General features: G+C 41.7%; 1 protein-coding gene across 4 annotated transcripts in view; it reads left to right on the top strand.

Moving 5' to 3' along the window:
- Nucleotides 1-682: 682 nt before the first annotated feature.
- The window catches only part of SCML2 (Scm polycomb group protein like 2), an 81,914-nt gene continuing 57,015 nt past the window's right edge, over nucleotides 683-25,581 (top strand). For all 4 annotated transcript variants that reach the window (XM_055121696.1, XM_055121698.1, XM_055121697.1 and 1 more), the window contains exons 1-3: nucleotides 683-754; nucleotides 17,563-17,607; nucleotides 21,552-21,599. In XM_055121696.1, the coding sequence (XP_054977671.1) occupies nucleotides 17,586-17,607; nucleotides 21,552-21,599 (70 nt within the window). In that variant the 5' untranslated portion in view covers nucleotides 683-754; nucleotides 17,563-17,585. The remainder of the gene's footprint in view (nucleotides 755-17,562; nucleotides 17,608-21,551; nucleotides 21,600-25,581) is intronic.

Here is a 25,581-nt window from a genome sequence, read left to right as displayed (position 1 = left end):
AGCCCGTGAGCAGCTTCTTTCTTCCTCCGGGTTAGCCGAGTTCCCCCTCGCGGCGTGAGTCGGGCTAAGTCTAGAAAGCGGACTTGGAAAGGGGAATGCATGGCCCGAGGCGAACAAGAAACGGGGTGGGGGGGGGAAAGCCATTTTAAGGAACTGCAGCCACCCGCCAAGGAGTGGCTTCGCTCGAGCTGGATCGGGTCGCTTTTGCTCTCGCTCCTCGAACTTGCTCGAGTTTTTAGGGAAGTGCCCGGCCGGGGGAGGGGGGGTGCGCGGCGGCCGGGCCGGGCCGGGGCGGAGGGCGGCTGAGCGTCCACGGCTGTGCCCGGGGCTGGAACTTGACTTGGCTCCGGGGGTCCCGGCTCCGGGGCCGTCCTCGGGTTCGCGTGCGTGCAGGGGCTTTTTTTTTTTTTAATTTTTTGGCGGGAGGGGAGCGGCCGGAGGCGGCCGGGGTGTGGGGGGGGCGATGAGCGGCGCCCGGGCCGGGCCCTCGGCGGGCCGGGTGTCGCGGCGTGGCCCCGGCCTTCCGGCCGCGCGGGGGCCGTCCGGGCACGCGGCGGCGGTCAGAGGGCGACGGGCGGCGGGCGCGGGGCACGCGGGCCCGCGGGCCGGGGGCGGGGCGGCGGCGGCGGTTGCGGGGCATGCGCGGCGCGGCGCGCGGCTTCTCAAACATGGCGGCGGCGGCGTGAAGTCCGTTGCCGGCTGTCGGGATCGGCGTGTCACACTTGCGCCTCTTGGCCCGGACGGGAGAGCCCAGGTGCGTGGCGAGGCCGGGGACCCCGCGGGGACCCGAGCGGCGGCGCGGCGGCGCCCGCGCCCCGATACCGCCCCGAGGGCCGGCGGCCGGCCGGGAGCCCGCAGCGGCACGTCCCGCGCGAGGAACGCCCCCTCAACCGTCACTCGGGGGGTCCGGCGGCGGCCGCGGCCCGCGCCCCTCGGCGCCCCCTCCGCGGCCCCGGGCCTCAGCCCCGAGATCGGGGCGCCCCGGGCCCGTGGCCGCCCCTCGCGACGCCCCCCCACCCCCGTCCGCCCGCGCAGCGCCCCTCACTCGGCGGGGCCCCCCGCGCGGGTTCAGCCCGGCCGCCGCTCGGGGGCGTGAAGTGGCTGGCGGGCCGCCGGCCTCCTGGGGTCCCCGAACTTGAAGCGGGGACAACGCCCCCCGGGGCAGCGGCTCTCCTCGGAGGGGGTCGGGCGGGCGGGGGCGCGGAGCGGGGGGGTCCCAGGGCCTCGTGGGCGGACTTCGAGGCCGAGGAGCCCGGTGACTTGGCGGGCTTGGGCGGGGAGTCGCCGGGCGCCTCTCCGGGGGACTTTGGAGGGGGACGAGGCTTTGGACACGGACCCTGCAGCCCGCAAGGATGCTCCCCGGGCCGGAGCGCGGGCGCGGACGCGGGCCCCGGGGCCGGCCACCCGTGGGACTGGCGCCCGGGGCTCCCGATGGGGACGGGGGTCCGCTTTGCGCTCGGGACCGAGGGCGCGGCCCGCGCGCGGCGCCGGGGCGGGGGGGGGGTGCGGGGGGCGCCCCCACGGCGGTTGGAGCGGTTGGAGCGGCTGGAGCGGCTGGAGCGGCGAGCGGTTATATCGCCGCCGCACGCTGGCGCCCGGGACCTTTGCAGCTTGCATCGAGACACAGAATTTTCGGCTCCCCCCACTCCCCCGCCGGTGCTCCCTTGGAGAGTGGCAAGTTTGGGGGGACAGCAGGGTGGCGACAAGGGTGGGGCGAAAATTTGGCTGCCCCCTTCCCCTGCCCTTTTAAGTGTTGGGGTAACTCAAAGATTTAGTTAACTCTGCTCCGTGGAATCCTCGATTTTTTTTTTCTTCTGAAGGTTGTTGTAACCCATTTGTCATTCCTTCCAAAGCTTGATTTCCGTTTGAAATGAACCTCGGCTTTGAAGAATGACGAGATTAGCGTTTATGACTTACCTGTAGGATAGCTTGGGGCACCGTTAAGAAGTCTGGGGAGGACGGGCGGGGAGCGTGAGTGCCCCTTGGATCCTCTCATTTATCTAGTGATTGGAGCTCATTTTCTTGGCCCCAACACCTTGCAGGTGCCATGCATTTTTAATGCCCCCCAGTAACTGAAAGTTCTGGAAGGAAGAGTGATTTAAGATGTGCAGCATTTATGACAAGCCTTTTTATTGTAACGATAGTCCCTAGACGCATCAATTTTGTTTTTCAGTAATGGAGCTTGAGAATGTTCTTCAATAATGACAGTTTGCCTTTCTTGCCACACTTTTAAATTACTCATTAGACAGCATCTTTCCAAGTTCACTGTTCTTTCTAATCTGTGGTTTTGTATATTTGATGGGAGGAATGCAAAAAATAGCCTTTTGGAAATTAGTCCAGTTGGAATTTTGAGAAGAGTCTTGTATATGTTGAGCTGTAGTTTTATCCATGGTCTTCACAACAATCCTCGACTTTTTTTTTTATAAAAAGAAACAACATTTGATATTTTTGAACAAATTTCATGTATGTCATGCAACTTCATAAGGAAACATGCCTGTTTCCCCCAGAGATCCTGAATTGTTTTGGAATTGATAATTCGGAAAAACAGTCAATGTAACCATTTCATTATTGACATCAGTCTTTAAAAGATAATATGGTTTTTCTCACGAGGCAGCAGGTCAGTCCTTTTGATTTATGTGTCAATCATATCTTTATTACTTCCCTGTGATGCCTATATAGTATGGGGTTAAACTAAATGGTTCATTTATTCAGAGGCTGCTGTGTGTGCTCGTTTCTGTAAGCTTCCCAATCAGCTTATTCCTGAAAATTTCAAGGTTATAGCTAAGAAAAATCAATATAAATGTGGAATATGTAGCTCTTTATTTCAAGGGCAAATTTAAAGAGCCAGTATTTGGGTCATAGTTCTCTAAGCAGAATTCTGACTTAAGTAGTATTTGGTGCCTTTTGCTATCATATAAGACTATATTTTAATGAAAGATGATTTTCTGGGTCAAAAGGCTAACATACTTGTTAGATTTGAGGGGCAGATAAATTACAGGTATGAATTGAAATCAGTGTCTCTGGAGATGATAGGATAATTTTCAATGCTAAATGACTTCACTTCTATGATCAAGTATAAGATATTAACTGATTGATAATTTAGACTATGTTCTTTCTTTCAAAATGTTTCAGAAATCTCCCTGAGCTCAAAAATAACAAATAGGGGTTATTTGGTCATCTATAAGCCAGATGTGACTCTCATTTTCTTTCAGGTTTGTTCCTTTTTAGCTGCCTGCCTGTTCCTCCCAGATGCTTCCTTTCACCCCTCTTCCTGCCCGTTCCCTTTGCTGTTGGTGTCTGTTTCCGCATCAGTGAAATGGTCAGAGTAATCCTGCACTGTCTCACTGAGAAATAATTGATGATGGCAAAAGGCTGAGTAAATACCAAGTCTTTTGAATGAAAATGATGCAGTCTCTTCCATATAAGGAAGACCTGAGCCCTAGTTTTAGTTTGAATTCTTGGGGCGTGGGGAGAGCTAGAGGGAGGAGAGAAATTTCATTCGTGTATTTCACTGCTCCTCTCTTTGGGGTAATAGAAGTAAACTTGTTGACTTTGGGAACTGGAACCTGGTGGGCTCAAGGGATCCTCTACTATTTGAGTTATTAATTGCCTCTAGTCCTCTCACTCCCCGCCCCCGCCCCCAGCTCACTCTCTCACTTTTCCCAAAACCCTTTATATTGGTTCCTTGCTCTTTACAGTTGTGAATGGAACTGGGTCCTATTCTCAACTTGTCCTGTTCTCTATTAGTACCCTCTCAGGGAGTCAGATTGTCTTCTCAAAGTCACATTCCTGGTTTTTAGGATAGACAAGATATGACAAAGAGATCTCTGCCAGCCATGCAATGGAGGCTGTGGTGTGAACATTGGTTTGACATTGCCAGGAGGTACTTCGTAGTTTGGAGTGAGCAGATTCATCCCTAAGATTTCAGAAACATCACTGCTTGAAAATTACTGTATGTTATCTTAGAATTTAAAGTGAATATCGACTTTAGGAACCAAACTTTTTTGTTAGTTTAAAAAATCTGGAAGTTTTGAAATGGCAAATGGTGATTTTGATAGAAATAGTTATCCTTTTCTGACTCTTAATTTGTATGATGCTTTTGTCTTGAAATAGATGAAACAAATCTCTACTGTGCATCGTAGATTAAAATAGCTTGGCATAATTCAGTAGTAAGTTTTCCAGGTTCTAACTAGCTGAGGCTTAGGTTACTCTAAGAATAAAAATGCCTTTATTGTAGTGATAACATCTTATCTTTAAGAAGATAGCAGAGGTGCTATGGTTGGCTTTATATGTGTTGTTGTTTGGTTTTTGAACCACATCCAGCAGGTACTCAGGGCTTACTTCTGGCTCTGTGCTTAGGGGTCATTCCTGGTGGTGCTTGGGGAATATATGTGGTTCTGGAGATGGAACCAGGGTCAGCAGCATGTAAGGCAAGTTCTTGAACCTCTGCACATCTTTCCAGCCCTTTCTCTGGTGTGTGTATGTGGGGGGCAGGGGATGTTTTGAGAGTGGTGGTTCTTGAAATAATTTAAGACAATTTCAGGAGCCATCTAACATTTAAAACATGCATACTTTTTTCATTTTCATAAATAGGATAGTTTTGCTTATTTTAACTTTATTTTTTAATATGACTAAACACTGAGCATCTTAGAAATGGTAGTACTGATGATTTTTATACTACGTTATTTCTTCCAAACATATGTTCCTAAACCTTTCTCCTAGTTTCACTTTTTGAGCATGTGGTTGAAAGGAATGAGAATACCCACACTGTGTGAAAAGTGAAAACTTTGGGGCATCTAGAGCAGTTTATATGATGGTGTTATTCAGCATAATTTCATAGTCATCTGACCTGTGCCGGATGAATTCCTTATTTAATGAAAGAGTTCAAGAAACCCAATTCTTTCTATAAAGAGCTGGGAAACATTTGAAGATAGAGAGCATTTGACTACCTAATACTTGTGACCTGTGTTTATGGCTGTGGCTCTGCCCCTTCCTAAGTTTATAGGAGCAAATTGTTGTAAGAGCGGAAAGTGCCCAACTTTTGTGGTAACGTGCCATTGTAAACTTCAGAAGAGCCAGATATATTGCATTCTGTGGCATACCTTGAGGATGCCTTCTTTTCTCAGGGAAAAGTTGATAGGATTATTCTTTGCTTCTTGTCTTTTGAATACATTTGATTTTTATTAACTTCTGTTTATCATAAGGATTAATTGGTGCCAAATTCCAGACATAAACTGTTCTGTTTGCTTGGTATGTACTTTGTAACCTGGCATAGTCTTTAAAGCATATATATTGACAAAGTACTCATTTCATCATTTTTAGCTGGGTCAGATTTTTATTGTATATTTACTTTCAAATTATGCAGCGAATCAATGTGTTTCTTCAGTTTTCTTGCCTCTCTGTACCCATGTGTCATCTGATGTGAAATTGTTTTTCTTATTTTGAAAGACTTAAAGTATGATTTGGGTTATTTTTTAGTATACTTTAAAGGTATTTGAAAAGTGATGATCAATATTATCTTAAGTTTTTTTACTTGGTACTTGTCTTTGGTTATGAGAATTAAAAACAGTACTCAGTTGTGATGAGTACACTAATACATATTGCGTGGTTTTAAATTAGAAATTCTGACTAGAGATTCTTAGTGTGTGTGTGTTGTTGAGGTTTTGAGGGATTGTGGAGATACTTAAATGGGTAATTTACTGACACCTGCCTCATGTTTGAGGTATTGTCAAGGATGTTTAGTTTTCTGGTCACATCAGGTTGTGGTTTATTGCATGCTTTTCTGTAGTCTGTTGTCTAGCAGGGATTGCTGTTATCATTTCCATTATTTCTTATAGGGCCAGTGTTAGAAACCATAAATCTATACTGCTGTGATAATAGAAACAGGCTGTAACCTGAACCAGTTCTTTTGTGAAAATATCACACCAATGGCTGCCTGTAGTAAATGGACATGCCCTGCTATTAACTCCAGTCCTTCACACATGTCCGTGGGCAGCAGGTCTTTGGGCAATTAACCTTAGGAATTTACAACTAGAAACTGGGATTTTGGCAACCCTTGACTTGTCTTTCATTTATCTATTTTCTGGCTATTCTTAACTAAGTGCATAGCTTAAATTATTTTGAAGTTGTTAGTGATTATTTGAATCTGTAGGCTAGAATCTCAAACATAACATTTCTTGAAAATAGTTTCTTGAGTTTGTTTTGACACAGATAATGATGAATTTCTAATTTGTTGTGGTAGACCTTATTAAAGGATAAGTTCTTCTGGGAGTTTTGATTTTCTATCCCTTATTAGGATATTAAGTTATTGAAAAAGAAGTTTTACTTAAAGGAGCTAGCTTATCTTTGTCAAAGGAAACTTTATAACTGTATCTTGAATTACATTTGTGGGGTTTTACATGGAAGTATAAATGTAAATTGCTTCCTGAAGCCAAAGTCATAAACTATTTCAAGTCAAAATTTAAAAAGTTATCTCAGATTGTAGACAACTCAGATTGTACCTGTTATTGTTTTGCACAATAAATTGGTGATAAAGATATTTTTGTTTGTCATTCAAGTTAGAAAGCTGTCTTTATAACAAAAACAGTGGAAAAGTAAAGAAATCTCCTTGTGCTATTTCATTAGTAATCTCTGGTGAGTTATGAAGATTACTCTTTATCAGTTGTTCCAACATGTGCTTTAAAGCTATTAGCATATTTGTGAATCTTCCTAGCCTTGAAACTTTGATATACTCAAGAGTATATCAAATATATAATGAATATATTTCTATGACTGGATTATTTTGTGTGTAGAGACCGTCTCCCCATATTCCCTCCCACCCCCTTTTTTGATGATCATTGGTTTAATCCCAACTGTCTTAGTTCCAGTTGCGCTGTAACTAGAATTTATAAAAATGAATTCTGGTACAGCATATATTCCTACCCATTCTCCCTGAAAAAAAGCTGAAAACAAAAACCACTTATAGCAGTAACTCACTTACTTTGTGGCCTGTCTCTTTGAGACCTTAGACTCCCTAAAGGTATCAAATCCAGGGGGTTCTGTCATATGTTGGGAGGTAGAGAGATGTGGGAAATGGTGAACTGTCTCAGATATCAGAGTTTTCTCCTTGGTTCTTGGTCCACGACATGTGTAAATTAAGACTGTATCTTAAACATTGCAGAAAGAGAGGAAACAGTGACATTTCAATGAAAAATACCACCTCCCCCAAGGTTTTTAAAACCTCAATGTACTGGGATTACACTATTTAGGTACAAGTAGCTTGTAGTCAAGCAGATTTTACTTACTTATGGAAGCCATTTAAGTAGACACTGGAGACTGTCACTGTCATCCCATTGCTCATCGATTTGCTCGAGCGGGCACCAGTAACGTGAAACTTGTTACTGTTTTTGGCATATCGAATATGCCATGGGTAGCTTGCCAGGCTCTGCTGTGCGGGTGGGATACTTTTGGTAGCTTGCCGGGCTCTCTGAGAGGAACGGAGGAATCAAACCCAGGTCAGCCGCGTGCAAGGCAAATGTCCTACCCGTTGTGCTATTGCTCCAGCTCCAGGGGACTATAATCTTCATTTTTCCCTCTTGGATCCATTTCTGATCAGGATTTCTGATGTCCCCTCCTTTTCAAAGCATTTATAGTGTATTGGAAGTCCTGTCTTTCGGTGTCTTACCAATATCTGTTTGAATCATTTTTCTGATTTTGAAGATTCAGTAGAACTTGATAATTGATATCAGACACAAGATGATGGGAATTAAAGATGATCTTTATTTCATATTATTTTTTTTTAATTTAGGCACTAGGACTTACAAAGCTGTTCATGATAAAATTTCAGGTTTATAATGCCCCAACTTTGAACCCCACCAGTGTTGACATCCCTCCGCCAATGTTCAAAGATTCCCTCACCCCCCACCCTACAAAATGAGCAACTGATGTTAAAATGAGCAACTCATGTTAAAAAATGAGGGCTGGAGTGATATTGCAGCAGGTAGGGCGTTCGCCTTGCACATGGCCGACCCAGGTTCGATTCCTCTCCCCCTCGGACAGCCTGGCAAGCTACTGAAGAGTATCTCGCCCGCACGGCAGAGCCTGGCAATCTATCCATGACGTATTCTATATGCCAAAAACAGTAACAAGTCTCACAATGGAGACATTACTGGTGCTCGCTCGAGCAAATTGATGAGCAACGGGATGACAGTAATACAGTGATGTTAAAATGAGCAAACTAACTTTAAAATCTAGTTATTAGAGTTTTGATAGCATATTTACAGTATTGTTGGCTCTTATGGTTTTTATGTATAGCATCACCTCTATACCTCCAAAGTGTCCAAGCTCCTGACCAAGGCCATTATGTTGCTCTCAGGCCACCTCCTGCTTTCCTCCTCCTCTTCACCCATTCCATTTCTCTAATCCAGAGCCCAGGTTTTACCCACATTTGATATCTTCCATTACCTTGTGTTATTATTTGGTCTACCAAAGATAAGTGATGATATCAAGTATTTATCCTTCTCCCTCTGACTTAACTACAGTTCCATCCAAGTTGTAGAAAACTGCATGATTTAGTCCTTTGTGGCTATTTAGTATTTCATTGTGTAAATAGATCCTACTATGTGTGTGTATATATATATGTATATATATAGTGTAGATAGTTTATCCACTCATAAACTATAGTTGGACAAATGGGTAGTTTATTTTAGTGATGCAGTGAACATAGGTGTGCATATCTCTTTAAAGAATTAGTGTTTCTGTATATTGGGGGTAGCCAAGAAGTAGAGTTACTGGGTTATATGGGAGCTCTATTCTTACTTTCTGAGTAATATCCATATTGTTTTCTATAGGGACTGAGCCAGATTACATCTTCACCAGCAATGAATAAGAGTTCCTTTTTACTACATCCCTACCAATATTTTTTTCTTACATATGCCATTCTCAGTGTGTGAGATAATACCTTATAATTGTTTTGGTTTGAATTTACCTGTTAAGTGTTGAGGAACACATTTTCATAAACTTAATTGATCATCTATATGTCCTCTTTGTAGAAGAATCTTCATCTTCTCTTCCCATTATTTTTTTGTGGGGGTTGGGTCATATCAAGTGGTACTCAGGGCTTACTCTTGGCCATGTGTTCAGGGATCACTCCCTGCTATACTCAGGGGATTATATTCAGTGCCAGGAATCTGGGGTTGGCTGCATATAAGGTAGTTGCCTTACCCCTATACTATCTCTCTGGCTCTTTTTTCTATTTTTTGAATAGAATTATTGGTTTATTTGTTGCTGAGCTTTGTGAGACTCTACTCTACCAGGGCTATTAGTTTCTTACCTGATGTATTATGTGTGGATGTTTTCTCCTATTTGGTAGGGTGTCTTTTAAATTTAGCTCGCATTATTTTTGAGTTTTAATATATTTTAATTGAACCATAGTGAGATACAGTTACAAAGTTGCTCATGATTGAGTTTCAGTCATATAATGTTCCGACACCTGTCCTTTCACTAGTGCATATTTCCAACGACCAATGTCCCCAGTTTTCCTCCCGTTACCCCCCCCTTCTCTTTCTCTTTCTCCCAGATTCCCCTGCTTTCTTTCCTTTTGGCCATTATAGTTTGTAATACAGGCACTGAGAGGTTATCATGTATATCCCTTTACCTGCTTTCTGGATGGACTTCTTTGACATCTTCTTTTCCTGGCCTTTGTTCCTGCTGGAGCTTCTCTCTGCGTCTGTGCTGTTGCCAGGTAAAGGTCTTATCAGACCTTAGTTTCTGTGCTCACAAGGGTTATTTTTCTTTTCTGTCTTGGGGCTATCAGTTTTATTATTTCCCAAGAACTCATTGCCATGGGAGGGCCCCGCCCTGTCTACCTGCCTGCCTGCTTCACTGTGACTCAAAAAGGCCATGCATGGGGGCTGGAGTGATAGCACAGCGGGTAGGGCATTTGCCTTGCACGCGGCCAACCTGGGTTCGAATCCCAGCATCCCATATGGTCCCCTGAGCACTGCCAGGGGTAATTCCTGAGTGCAGAGCCAGGAGTAACCCCTGTGCATCGCCAGGTGTGACCCAAAAAGCAAAAAAAAAAAAAAAGGCCATGCATGGTACCCGATCTGACATCTTTGCCCTGTGCAGCTCCTCTGATAGTTGCCTTTGTTCCAGAGTCCTCAGTTGGGCCTGTGGAGATTTTTTCAGCTATAATTGGGGATCTGATTCTCCTCCTGCTCATTCCTTCTTTTGTTCTCTGTCATACACCAGTGACCCTTTGCATTATGATCTCTGTCCTAGCATTTGAGCATCTGCTTCCTGGGAACCTGGAATTTTTATTTTTTTTTCAGGAACTCTTGATGTCTGGCACATGGGTTGGCACTATTTTTTTGAGTCCTGAGTTTTTCAAAAGATCAATTTCTGGATGAGGCTTGTCCTGAGCGTGGAGTCCCAGTCCTGAGCATAGCCATGATTGTGTAGTAGAGATTTTGGGCTGTTGGGGCTCAATTTGAGTGGGTGCTAGGCTCACCCACCCTGCTCTGTGTGTCCCAGATGACTCAGACTGGTGCAGGGTCTGGAAGCATCCCTGAAACTTGTTGATCTCTTTCAAGTTTTATTTCTGAGTCTCTAGATCATGGCTGGTTAATGAGCTTATTTGTCACTAGAAGCAGTTCATGGGCATGATTGCCAGGCTCCTGAAAGAGCAGGGAGGTGGGGGGAGGTAGCCCATCCCCGAATCTATGAGAGCCTGGAGATTTTAGTCACAAAACCCGCATACCTGAGTTTTTCAACAGATCAATTTCTGGATGAGGCTCTTCCAGACCAGTAGAATTCCACCCTATTAGCTCACATTTTAAAGGTGATTTGTGTGTGATTTGAAATGTCATATGTGAAACATGTGCTGTACCACTGAACTACATCCCCAGTCTCCCCAAATGACTTCTAGTTCAGAAAAAAATAAGATTTTATGTTCCCTGTTAAAAAAAGAGAGAGCAAAGGAAGAGAGGTCATTTTTTGAGGGGAAAGAATTGATTTTTGTTATTTTTTCCCCTTTCCCTCACCCGACTCTTTTTTTTCTTTTTGGGTCACTTACAGTGATGCTCAAGAGTTAATCCTGTCTCTGCACTCAGGAATCACTCCTGACGGTGCTTGGGGAACCATATAGGATGCCGGGAATAGAACCCGGGTTGGCCGCATGCAAGGCAAACACCCTACCTGCTGTACTATCACTCTGCCCCCCCCCAACTTTTTTCTTGTTGCAATGACTGGGGGTTTCAGGACCTTGCTTGCAGTGCTTGCATATAGGTTCACCAGGGATGAAAGTCTTTAGTTGTGCTCATGCACATTTTAATTTCAGTGTTTGCTAGGAGTAGTACTCTGTTTTGGGGCCACACTTGGCTCAGGGCATACCCTTGCTCAGGGATCACTCCTGGTGGTATTCAGGGAGCCATATGTGGTGCTGTGGATCAAACCCAAGTTAGGCACATGTATGGTGAACACTCTAAGCATTATCCTTACTCTCTGGCCACAGGGAGTACCACTCTTTAGTTTTGAACATGCTTGCTGGGAGTTGCATTCTGGGTTGCAGTGCTCACACAGTTTAATTGCAGTGTTTACATATAAATTAATTGCAGTCCACCAGAGATTGTATACTTTTATTATGGCATGGTGCCCAAATGGCAGTGCTATGCCACCAGGATCACTGCTGGTGCTAGTGGCATGGTGCTGGGAATCAAACTTGAGGCTTCACCTCTACAGGGTAGATGCTTTGCTGCCAAGGTATCTCTGGGGCCCAAGAGTTTCTTTTTTTTAATAGAGTCTTTCCTCAAAGTTCTTAGAGGCTTGGGATCTACTTCTGGCCTTAGTCCTAGTAGTGTAAGCCTAATGGTTCAATGCATGTGATGCTCAGGTACAACCATGCTGGGGATTACTGGGGCTATCTTAGTGGAGCTCAAGTGCCACCAGGGCCATACATGGTGGTACTCAGAGGGTCATGCATGACCAGGTATTGAATTTGGGGCCTCCAGCATGCAAGGCATCTTACCATTGAGCTTTCTTCCATACCCAAGGGTTTGGTGTTTCACTTATGTAGTTTTTGTGGTAATTATGAGGTTGATGTGATAGTTGGCTAGATAAGCATTTTGGAGAGAGAGACACTGGAGCTAGAGATGCTGCTAGTAAAAGAGCCATCTATATAGGACATCAGTCTGGGAATAGAATGATATTCTAAAGTCTAAAACCTCTAAAACCTAGAGGAAGAAGCTGAGTGACTATTGAGAAAATTATTAGGACAGAAGGAGGAAGTGGCACAAGAATAATTGAGATAGAATAAAGGTTTAATAACACATACCCAAGGTTTGCGGAGGAGAGGTCTGGAGTAAGGGGTAACCTATCACAAAGCACTGTAGAAGCATCAAGGAGAATGAGGTCTGAAACACTTGAATGGGGCTTGATGTCTGGAATGGATTTGGGGCCACAAAAGTAGTTATAGAAGAGCGAAGGTTGAGATCAGATTATAGTAGTTAACTGTTTTATGGGTGTTCTGTTCACTACCAAAAGCTGAATAGTTGAGAAGTTTTTGTACATTGATAAAATGGAATATTTAAACATAAGGTCATTTTACACATTAAAAATAGTGGATTTTAATATCTGTCAAATGAGAGGTTCAGTTAATAGGTCTATAAATAATTGCTTAAGTTTGGACCTTTTACGTAGGTTGGTAATTCTTTCCTATGGGACATCTGTCTGGGAAATTTGGCAGGAAATCTTGCTCTTAATATGAAAACAAATATACATTTTTTTCTTAACATCTGTATCTTGTTTATTTTTATATTCTCAGGCTGAGATTCTATAATTCATGCATATTTTAATTGCTGTATAATTGACATAAGTTTTCGGTATGCAGCATTATAGTTTCATAATTTATGTACACAGCAAAATAATCACTGTATGTCTAGTTAACATTTATCATCATACATTCTTACAAGAATTCCATTGATTTTATAACAACTGACCAATGGCCTAGAGTTGTAAAAGTTCCTGGGAGATTTCTTCCTTGTCAGGTTTATTTAGTTCCTGTCCTTACCAATTTTTTTACCTTTTTAACTCTTCAGGTAATGGACTTTAGTGATTCAAGAGATCTTAAAAACAAGACAAAAACCAGACGGGGGAAACAAACAAATAATGGAAAGACCCTGTAATCTTAGAATTCTAGACCCATTAAATCGTTAAATCGTTTTTTAAAACTGTCTTTCTCATAAACCTCTAGGATTTCCTCCAGAATTAGATAAGAGCAATGGGAGTTTTATGTTCAATAACTCTACTAAATCATTTTGATGGTGTCAAAATGGTTTAAAACAGTGCAAGAGAAAGACCAGGAAGATAGTAGCAGAGTTCAAGGTGCTTGCCTTGCATGCAGCTGACCATTGTTCTATCTCCAGCACCACATAATCCCTTGAGTGCCACTGGATGTGGCTCCAGTGCTTCTGTCCCCCAGAATTGGCACTGCAACCGTGGGCCTCACATTGAACTGTCGAGACTTTTTCTGAGAGTGGCCCCAGGACCCCCTGAGTATAGTTTGACAGGTCCCCCTGCCCACGCAAAGACTAGGTAAGATTTTTAAAAAGTATTTGCCGATCTTGTAACATTAATTCTATAACAGGATACAGTCTGCGAAATAAGTATTTTTATGAATAATATCTCAGCAAAACAAGGGAATAGGCAGTATTGAACAATGACATGACCTTGGAGTACAAAATTTACCAACAGAGATGGAGGGAGTGGGGGGGGAATGGAATAAGCTCGAACTAGAGTTGACACAGAGATGTTGGCACTTTAGTTGTGGTGGTGTGAAGTAATTTTATAGTAACACTATATGTGTAAACATTATTGCAACTAGATCACCTAAATTATAACAAAACATTGAAAACAGCAGACTTTCTATATGCTTGCTCAAAGGCTGCTAGCTACACGGCTAGATTTTGTGTAACTAGCCATTTTTTTTCTTTTTGGTGGTGCCAGAAATCAAACCCAGGGTCTGATTATAAAGCAAGTGCTCTACCAGGGAACCACATACTCAACCTGTGACTAGTCTTTTGGTAAAGGAAATGTCAGTGTCAGACACTGTAAAATAGCAGTAACCTTCGAGCTTTGATACCTGCTAAATGGTATCTGGAAACACAGTCTGAGAACTCTGCAGGGAAGCTTCCATAAGGCTGAGGCCTGGCTTTGTTAGCTGATTTCTTGTGGGCATAACCCCCTGACACATGGGATTAACAGTGTCTGTAAATAAATGTCTGTAAATAAAGTCTTGTGTCCAAGTGAAACATAAAAGATTGTTCTGTTGATTGGTTTAAATGGATTAGCTTTTGTAGTTTGAGGGCCCATTAGCGAAGCACTTTGTATACTTACTCTGTTTCTTTGGAATTGATTTGTCCATTCTCCATCAGGGACTTTGATTGCTTTTATTTTCTTTTTAAAGCTTTGGGTATTTTTATAACAAGAGGGAGGCAGTAACATTTTGCTATACAGTTCTGACTGTATAGTGCATGGAATTTTGAATTCTAAAATAGTTTACTTAATGGTAGTTTCTAACACAGAAATTTTTATTTGCTCAAGAGTGAGTTTAAGCATTCAATTTGATCTTACATCTAGTGCTTCTGTGCAGTAAGAATTTACATACTTGTATATGACAAATAAAAATTTGGATAGTAAGAATATTGAGGAAAGACAGGAAAAAATATTCAATGAAAAGTTTGAACTTCACTGAATATCTAATTGTGTACAGTTTTAAGTATCATGTACTTAACACTGACTTAGGTGCTGTGGACTATATATAAAGGAGATAAAATAGACCCAGGATCATAGTCTTTTAAAGGGGAAAGTAGTTAATTTTAACATGAAGTTAGTAACATACTGAAATACAGAAGCACATTTCTCAAGAGGGAAGCCAGTATTGTCTCTGTATATTTTGCATAGCAAAGGGAAAGCCGTTTAAAGTCTTCGTATATTTTGTACAGTAGTACTTTAATGTAATGCACAAGCTTTTCATCTCTGATTAGAGTTGGTGCACCCGCTTTATAGTTCATATAGTCTTTTTTCTCTAGCCACTGCACTATCATCCTCAATGACAGCGTATTAGCAGCAGCATCAAATAGCCAATCCATTGAATTATTCCACTGTGGCTTTCAGAGGAGAGGGCTGGTAAAGGGAGGCAATGCTTTGTTTTGTCTGCATGTGGGTGGCTCTGGATGCAATGGTCCCGAGAAACTGAGCGGGGTGGGCCCCCAGAAGGAACCTGAATGGTGAATTACTTCATAATTAAGTGGAGGAGGCAGGAGCCTCTTTGGTCTTCACTCATTTTTTGTCCTCAGCCTTTAAATTCCTCCCTCTTGTCTTCACTCCTTACTGAAGCACTCATCTTTAAAGGACCGGTTCAAGTGCCACTTCCTTTGAGAAGCCTTTTATATTCCCCAGTTAATTGTGCCTTCTACTTTACCACAGAGCATAACTTTTACCTCTTAGTAAAACTTGTGTTTTATTCCTATTTGTTAATATGTCTCCCCCCAGTTGATTTTCAGCTCTCCTGTAGTAGGTTGTTTACCCCCTATCCATACAGCATCAGGCAGCGCATAATAAGAATTCTGTAAGTATTTGTTAAGTAATTGACTAGGTCACATCTGGAAAAGGCCAGTGGTGATGGAGAAAGGAACCAGAAAGGCTTTAAGAAGGAAATGGCATTTATGTTGGGCATTAAAGGATGGATAGGATTTCAAGAGGCAGAGGAGGAAAGGGTATCCTATGCAGATAAAATACAACATGATAAGTTTTCTGTAGATTCTCGGGATCAGTGGATGGTAGATATTAGGTGGCTTTGAAATTCTTAAGAGAACGAAGTATATACCCCACAGAATTAAAAAAAATTGTAGGTGCCTCCCAAGCAACAATCAGGGGGCCCAGGGGCAACCCCTGGTGATACTTCACCAACCAGATCACATGATTCAAGGCTCAGACCCAGAGATGTTGATGCTTGGGCCCAGCCATGGTCCGAGTCTCTAGGATCTACAAGGCAGTCCTTGGGAGCACTAGGCTCATACCTAGGGGTCTTCAAAGGTTTCTAGGGTTGCACGTGGTGATATTCTGGGGGGTTCATGTGGTGCTGAGGATTGAGCTCAGTCTTATGCACGTAAAGCATGTGCTCTTTGCGCTGTCTCCCCAGCCCAGAAGATTTAAAAAAGAGTTAAGTCAGTAGGCATTGAAATTATTGAGGCTATGGTGTGATTTGGAGGAAAACAACTCAAACCATATCTGACATGTGTAGGTAAGGGATGATGGAAAAACTCTCGTGGCAAGTTAGAGTTAGGCCATTGTCAGCTTCATATTTGACAAGGCAGGTGACAATGAAGCTGTAAACCTACCAGTGGCAGGGGAAAAGGGAAATGAAAGAGCTCACATAGAAAAGTTATTGAATGTGTGAGTGAAAGAAGAAAGCCTCACATGTTCAGTTTTGACTTTTAAGGTCAAATACTCAGGAAAGCAGGTGTTAGTTAAGAGAAACGAAGTGTTAGAAGGAGCAACTTGAATGTTAGACTGCCGAGGCAGTGGCTCTTTGGATGAATGCATTCTCTACAAAGCTTCCTTTAAACATCAAATCACCATCAGTTGTATTTGTTCTGCCTCTAGGCACATAGGTGCATATTCTTTTGCCATATTCCTGTGTTCATTCCTCTTTTATAGAACTCATACTGTCTTGTCCATATGTCTATTTCTGACTAAACTGAACTATTGGAAAACAAGGACAGTCTATAATTTATCTTTGTTGCAGAGTGCCTGTTATGTTGAGGGCATGGAAGAGAAGTCTGAATGAATGAATGAATTAATGAGTGCTTCAAAATCTTGGCCCTCCAACAAGTAATTGTCTTCTACCTCTTGACAACATGGACTTAAAAGTGGATTCTGGGGACAAAATTCAATTTGTCTAACTCTATTAACCATCCGCTCTTTTAAAAAATTATATAGGGGCTGGAGCGATAGCACAGTGGGGAGGGCTTTGCCTTGCAGGAGGCGGACCCAGGTTCGATTCCCAGCATCCCATATGGTCCCCTGAACACTGCCAGGGGTTATTCCTGAGGGCAGATCCAGGAGTAATCCCTGTGCATCGCCGGGTGTGACACAAAAAGCAAATAAATAAATAAATATATATAATCATAAAATCAGCCCTTTTAAAAGTGGACAAGTAAGTGGTTTTTAGTGTGACCACTAGGTTCTACAACCACTAATTCCAGGATTTTTAATCATAGTAACCTTTACCTGTACATACCAATTCCCAGTAGCAGTCACTCCCTAGTTTTTTTTCTCAAACTCTGAAACTAATTTACTAAATTTATTTCTTTCTCTTTTATTGGTGACAAACTCAGGGATCAAACCCAGGGCCTCATACATGTGATATAAGAATGCTACTGTAGAGTTACACCAACAGCAAAACTTATATTTTTTACTCAGGGAAAGAGATTAAAATGATCTTGACTCTATAACTAATTTTTATAATACTATCAGAAATGTCTTGTGCTAAAAAGAGGCATTAATTAATTTCTCTCTTTGTAGGAAAAGTATCAGAAAGACATGCCATGGGGCAAACAGTGAAAGAAGGTAAGATTTACCTCTCTAAAGATATTTGTAATTTCTTTGGGTATACTTAACTTTTGAAATAAAGCCTTTATTTTATTTTTTAGTGGGACTTGATGGAAACATTAAATTTAGGTTAGATTTAGATTAGGTGAAGCACAGCACTATAAAGCTTTCAATACCTACACTAATACTTCTGCTACATTTACATAGAATTTTCATGCCTGAAGCAAACATACTTAGTATATGAATGTAACATAAACATTTAGCTTATTTTTAGTATTATATTTGTCTTATTAAAGAACCATGATTTACAGAGTTGATAGTTGAGTTTTAGAAAAAATATTCTAGCATCAATTCTGCCACCAGTGTCAACTTCCCTCCAGCAGTGCTCTGAGTTCCCTCTCATCACCCCACCCCCCATGAAATAAAGCCTTTAAAAATAAAGTTACACTAGCTATTAGGTTCTAGGCACTAAAAATGGGAAATTTAGGACAGAATAGCTGCTAAGGGTAATTTTGTCTTCCCTTACTAGTTTTACAAATTAGAAAAGTGAGAGGTTAACTAAGCATGTCATTTGGCAATCCGTGACAGTTAAAATAATTCAGATCTTCTAACTCTACTATGAATGATTAAAAGTGGTTTATCCTCTCCTGATCTAGTGATAAGTCTACTCACTGCCCCATGCACACATTTATGCTCTGTTTGGAGGTATATTTTCTTTCCCTTTTGCCATCCTAAATCTTGTGGCTTCTTCGAGACTCAGCTTAAGTTCTGTGTCTCTCATGACTTTCTCCCTGGCCAAATGCCCAACCTTGTCCTTCAGTATTTTCAGTTTTTGTCAAGTTTATTAGTTTGGTGTGGTGTCTGTGACTAGATTCTTAGGTTCTTTAGATCAGAAATCATACCTTTGCAGTTTCACTTTCTTTCCTGTTAAAAACCTTTCTGTAGAACTGTTTAGTAGATAGAAATGTGTACTTGCCTTGTATTAGTAAATCATTCAAATAGGTATTAACCTGTATATCCTGTCCAAGTGTTCACGTCTCTGTTCTTGCTAGAAGCCTCCCACATAGTGCCCAGAGGGCCCGGTGGCCACCTGGCCAACTGAAGGGCCTGAGGATCAACCCTGTGATGCAGGGGATTACCTGGGCCTCCATTGGTTCTGGGTAGCCTTTTGGACTACACCTGGTGATGCTTGGGGAACCAAGCGGTGCTGGGGATCAAACCAGGGCTGACTCCATGCAGGACATACACCTGTACTACCTCTACTGCTTCGTATTCACATATCTTGAAGTAATAACCAGAATTAGATCTGTTACCTAAAAAGGTACATCTGGGGGGGGGCAGACAGATAGCACAAAGGTTAAGGCACTTGACTTGCATGCATTTGGATCCTGGTTTAATCCCTGGCATCATATATGGCTCCCTGAGCTCCACTAGGAATGATCCCTGAACACAGAACTAAGAGGAAGTGTTGAGCTTCACCAGGTGTGGTCCAGAACATACAAAAGTACATCTTTTTTTCATTCATAAATCCAGTTGGCAAGAATCCCCACCAGTGGCCCCCAGGCCCTCAGGGCACTGTGTGGGAGGCTTCTAACAAAAGCAGATTAGTAAACAATTGCGAGGGATATATGGGCTAGTACCTATTTAATAATTTACTAGTACAAGGGAAGTACACCTTTCTATCTAGTAAATAGTTCTACAGAAAGGATTTCTGATAGGAAAGACTATAAAGGTATGACTTCTGATCTAATGAAGCTGAATTTTAATACTAAAGTTGTGTTTTCGTAATGCGAAGTGAAGTTAGGAGGGGGACAGACACAATGATCTCTTGTATGCTGGGTGTGAAGAAGCATATTAGGGAAATAGCAGATGCCCAAAGGCAATAGAAACCGGGAGCTGGCCTTCAGTGGGAAGCTTGCCATATAAGTGTGTCGGGGGAGACCCCTGGGACAGTGATGGAGGATAGTGGACACTTGTGTAGGGTGTGGTGCGGACTGTTTTTGTATGAAACCCTACCACTAACAGTTTTGTAAACCACAGTACCTAAAATGAAATTTAAAAATCCAGGGGCTGTAGAGAGAGTATAGTGGTAAAGCACTTGTCTTGCATGTGACCAGCCTGGTTCAGTTTTCTGGACCCCAGTGTACCTCTGAGCCCTGCCAGGGGTGAGTTAGCCCTGTGCCCCACCAGATGTGGTCCCAAAGCCAAAAATAAATAAGTAAATAAAATTTAACATCAGTAAGACTAAAGGAACAGCAGAAAATAATACAAGTTTTTATAAGTGTGTGAGGTCCTAGTAATACCAAGAAAATAAATAAAACTTATTGGTCATCTATGGAGAATGCTTGGGATACAGCTCATTATCCTGAAAAGTAGAAAATAAAAGGAAAATAATAATGTTCTGATTGTGACTTGCTCATGTGAATTGTGCCACAGGGTAACTCGAATGAGTGTATCCATTTGCAGTCATTAATGAACTAGTGAAACTAATCAGTAGCCACTGTGATTATTCATATCACAATTATTAGAAACCTCCTGTACACAGCATCTGTGAAGTTTACCTTTCTCCTCCTTTCCCTTTACTTTTCTCCTCCCTTCCCTTCCCCCAAACTAAACCTGAATCCGATTAAGCTCTTCTAGATTGAAATTCCACTACCTGTTTGAGAGAGGATATACGGATTAGAGGAATCCAGCACCCCGAGGAGGTAACACTTAGCAAAATCTGGACTGGAAAAATAAACTGGTATTGTCAATAAAAAATTGCTAGGGGAAGGAAAAGAATAAAGAAGGAGCCAAAAGATCAAAAAAGACTTGAGGGGCTTGAGTGATAGTACAGGGGTTAAGGCACCTGCCTTGCACCCACTGACCCTCGGTCTATCGCCGGTATCACATATGGCCCTCTCAGCACTGCCAGCGGTCACTCCTGAGCACAGGACCGGGAAGAGCCCACGGGCACTGCCACCAGTGATCGCAAATCCTCAAAATTAAGTAAAAAAAGATATGAGATGTACTAACCATTGCTATGTTTGGACATTACTTGGGCCTAATTCAGACAGACTTAAGATAAGACAATTAGGGAAATATGACATTAAGGAGTTCTCATTAAATTTTAGCATGATAGGGACCGGCAAGATAGTACATGGGTGGATAGGGCACTTGGCTTTCATGCGACCAACCCGGGTTTAATCCCTGGCATTCCATATGGTTCCGTGAGCCCACCAGGAGTGATTCTTGAGTGTCAGGAGTAACTCCTGAGTACTGCCAGGTATGGCCCCCAAACAAAGCAAATTCTAGCATGGTAATATTATAAGTTACTTAAGATTTAGTATCACTGTCATCCCATTGTTCATCAATTTGCTTGAGCAAGTTTAGTAATTTTAGGGAAGCATGCTATAATATATATGGAGGAGATTAAATAATATCTTAGATGTGGTAAAATCTTAGATGTGGTAAAATACAAGGTTTTGTTTTTCAGCTCAGCGCAGCGGAAAAAATGCCTAGGAAATTGCACTATATTCTAGCTTCCCCATTGTTTTACACTCTCAGAAACATCCATTTCTATGATCCTTCTTTCTAGGGGTGTTAATTTGAACATTGTAGAGATCAGCGCAGCTCATTTTAGCTGGTTGATTTATCTAACAAATGTTTCAGAATGTTCTGCTTGATAGACCCTGTTATAGAATGCAGCAGTGAACAAAGCAGTTAAAATAGATAAATTCATGCCCTTTTAGAACTTATATTTGATTGGAGTGTGACATACAATAAGCAAAAAAAATATATAAAATAGTATAGTAGAAAATGAAGTACTGTACAGAAAATGAGTATATTAATTACATAATTAAATTTGGCTCCTGTTACACAGTAGTTTTAGTTTAGCTTTTCTAAGTGTTTTATTTTTCCAGAGAGTTGCTGTGGATTTTCAGTAACTAGAAAATTTCTTTTTTTCTTTCTTTCCTTTTTAGATTCAATGGATACGGAGGAGGAGAATCAAGAGAATGCTTCTCAGTCAGGTATATTTTATATGCTAAGTGGTAGGTTTGAAGTGGTTCAATACATAGAAAGCAAAGTACCTAAAATAAAAAATTGTAAAGTACTTTAGTACAGCCTATTTTTCTCCCTAACTCAGTGTTGATATAAACTTGTCTTTTTTTCTTTTCTTTTACTTTTTTTGGGTTACACCTGGAGATGCACTGGGGTTACTCCTGGCTCTTTGCTCAGGAATTATTCCTGGCGGTGCTTGGGGGACCGTATGGGATGTTGGGAATAGAACCCGGGTCGGCCGCATGCAAGGCAAACGCCCTACTCATTGTGCTATTGCTCCAGCCCCTAAACTTTTCTTATTGCTTTTGGTATATCTACGTATAGTAAACTATAGGCATAAAATATAATCAGGAGGAAAGGTAAAAAATTAATTTTTACTTTAGTTTTACTTAGTAAATTTTAGTTTGTACTTTACCTTTATGTAGAGACAAGTGGTATGGGATTAACTAAAAGATAACTATCTTTTTAAGTGCAAAATTTGCCAAACTAAAACGTATTTGGTTATTACTTCCGTGTATTACCAAATTAAAAATAATATTAATAATTTGTTTTGACGTTGGAGTTACTGTGAGATTACTTTTTGATGGGCAAAAGACAGTTCAGTGGTTAAGAGTTTAGGCATTGGGACCTGAGGAACCTGTTTTAGAATCCCAACTTCATTTCTTACTGGCCTTGAACTCTTAAGACAAATTACCCACTCTTTTTTTTCCTTCTCTGTACCACAAGTACAATACTACTTACTTTGTGGTACTGTTGAAGATTAAAGAAAATGAATGTATAGCACCTCAATGCCTGGACATATAATAGACATGAATCAAATATTAACTTTATTAACTCTGAGTTATTCATGTTTTAAGTTCTTTATTGTGAACAGTATATGTTTAGTGCTGCATGAGAGAACTGGGAGATAGAATCTGACCCAATATACTTGCTCTTAAGAGAATAAGAAAATAAGTCACAGATATAAAAAATGGCTCAAAAAATGCTGCAGCAAACTCACTGTATTGACTAGAGATTCCCTGGCAAATCTCTTAATCTTTTTTTGTTTTGCACCTGCCTTGCCAACTCCTCTTTCAGAGTACTTCACCTACTTTCTCTTCCTATAGGAAGATTGTCTGTAGAGAGTCCCTATGGAATAATTTTCTCTTACTGGAGCTGGATCGCTAGTACTTTTTTTTATTCCCCTTTCCCATTGATTTTATTTGTTCTGTCGCTTTTCCCTCCAGCCCTCCTTCCCTTCAAGGGAGTAGAGACCATAGATTAACTTGTTCTTCCTCATCCCTGCAAAATTCCTCTCAATCTGTTTATAATTCATGTACTATACTATAAAGTTCACCCATTTAAAGTACATATGATTTAAAGGTTCTCAGTATATTCTTAAGAGTTGTACATGCACCATGACAAATTTAGAACATTTTCATCATCTAAAAATAAACTTTTTACCTAATTAGCAGTCTAAACAGTATCTAGATGTTTTTACTAGAAATGTTATAAAGATATGTTCTTAAAGGGGCAAGAGAAATAGTATAGTGGGTTGGGTTTTTGCCTTTCACATGATGAACCCAGGTTCTATACCTGGCACCACATATGGTCCCTAGAGCCCCTCTAGGAGTGATCTCTGAGTGTAGAGCCAGGAATAAACTCTGAGTACAGCTGGATATGCCCAAAAAACCAACCAAACAAAAAGTTACCTTAAAGTTTGGAACAAGTAGCTTTTCAAAAATTTCTAACTTAATTTTAATAAATGAGATCACTTCGTCTATTTGACAGATATTTGCAGGTATTTCTCTTTAATTGTAGTTTGGATAACTTGGTTCCAATAGTATTGAGTGTCATGGGTTTGATAAACATAGTCACTTTACCTTTCACCATTACCAAAATGCCCAAGACCCTTCAGAACTGTTCTTGTATCACTTCTAGTTTACTTCTTCTTTTCCATACTCTGTGCCCCCACCGCCCCTTCTGGCTTGGTTATCTCAGTTTTGCAATCAAAGGGTAAGTGTTTGTCCTCATTTGATATTACCAATTTCCTTGATTTGTTTCTTTATATACCAGAGATGAGTGAGATCATTTGTATTTGTTCTTCTCCCTATGACTGACTTCACTTAACATGATGTTTTCTGGTTCCATTCAAATTGCAGCAAACTGCAAATTTTCATTTTTCTTCATAGCCGTGAAGTATTTCATGCTTTTTTGTATGCCTCAGCTTCTATATCTGATAACCTTTCATTGGGCTTTAAGATTGTTTCCATCTAGGCTATTGTACTAAGTGCTGCAATGAACATTGGTATGCATACATCTTTTCAGATTAATGTTTTTATGTTCCTTGGATAGATGCCAGAAGTTAGATCTCAGGGTCATATGGAATCATTATGTTTAGTATTTTGGGCCACACCCATTTGTATTCAGAGCTTATTCCTGACTCTGTGCTCAGAGATCACTTCTCGTGTGCTTTTGGGGACCATATGAGCTGCCAGGGATCGAACCTGGACCTGTTGCTTGCAAGGCAAGTGTCTTAGCCACTGGACTAGCTCTCTGGCTCTGGTCATAGTTTGGTTTTGGTTTTGTTTTTGGGTCACACCCAGAAGTGCTCTGGTATTTCTCCTGGCTCTGAACTCAGGAATTACTCCCTCCTCTTTCCTCCTTCCTCCACCCTTCCCCCTCCATTCTCCTCCATTCTCTTCCCTCTTCCCTCCTCCCCTTCTTCTTTCTCTCCTCCTTCTCTCTCCTCCTTCACTCTCATCCTCCTTTCCCTCACTCTCTCCCTTCTCCTCGGACCGTTATGTTGTGCTGGGCACTGAACCCAGGCTGGCCATGTGCAAGGCAAGCACTTGACCTGCTGTACTTTTTCTCCAACCCCCCAATTTCATTTTTTTGCATATGGATATCCAGTTTCCCCAGCACCATTTGTGGAAGAAACTTTCCTTGCTCCACTTCAGGTACTCAGGTCCTATATTATAGATTAACAGTTCGTATATCGGAAAATTTAACTTTGGCTTAGTTCAGTTCCATTGGTATGGGAATCTATCCTTATTACAGTACTGCAGTATTTTGGTTTTTATGATTTTATACTATGATCGCCCTTGAAGAGTGTCTTCAGTATTTTGAAGGGTATTGCTTTTTTTTCCCTTTTTCTTTCTTTTTTAAATCGAATCACTGTGAGCTACAGTTAGAAAGCATTCATGTTTGAGTTTCAGTCATCCAACGATCAAATACCCATCCCTCCACCAGTGCACATTTTCCACCACCAATGTCCCCAGTATCCCTCCCGCTACCCCCACCCCACCCCATCCCCTGCCTCTGTGGCAGAGTTTACTTCTTATTCTCGCTCTAATTTTGGGCATTATGATTCCTCATCTATCCTTTAAATGGTAGAGTTCAGTTCATTGACATTTGGTGATATTATTAACATGAAAGATTTTGTTGCCATTTATTTATCAATGAGGATTTTGGTTGCCTTTCCATTTGACCTTTACTTTTTATGTGAGGCCATTCAGTATCTCTAGCAGAACTGATTTAGATGCAATAAATGCCCTCAGCTGTTGTTTGTCTGAGAATGTTTTTACTACTCCTTCAAATCTGAGTGATCATTTTGCAAGGTAGAGGATTCTTGGTTGGCGGTTCTTTTCATTCATATTGGACCATATTATTCCATTCTCTTCATGATGAGATGGGACAGGCCTTCGTTGGTTCCCCTTGCCAGTAAGTCTGTCAACCTGCCGACATTCTGCAGGTAATGCTCAGGGCTTACTCCCTGATCCTAACATTTAAATCAGTGAGTGGCTGTTAGAAGGTACTCACCAAGAAAGAAGTTTTGTCTATTGCATTGTATTTGTAGTACCTAGTAAGTGCCTAACACACTGGTGCCCTCCTGTGGGAACCCAGTAATGAATAAGACAGACCATCTTCCTCTCTGGGCATGGGTGGTAAAATACACACAAAATGCCCAGT

The sequence above is a fragment of the Sorex araneus genome, chromosome X, assembly GCF_027595985.1.
Source record: "Sorex araneus isolate mSorAra2 chromosome X, mSorAra2.pri, whole genome shotgun sequence".
Classification (NCBI taxonomy): Eukaryota; Metazoa; Chordata; class Mammalia; order Eulipotyphla; family Soricidae; genus Sorex; species Sorex araneus.
Note: the sequence above shows the minus strand (reverse complement) of the source record. Positions and strands in the feature narration are given on the sequence as shown.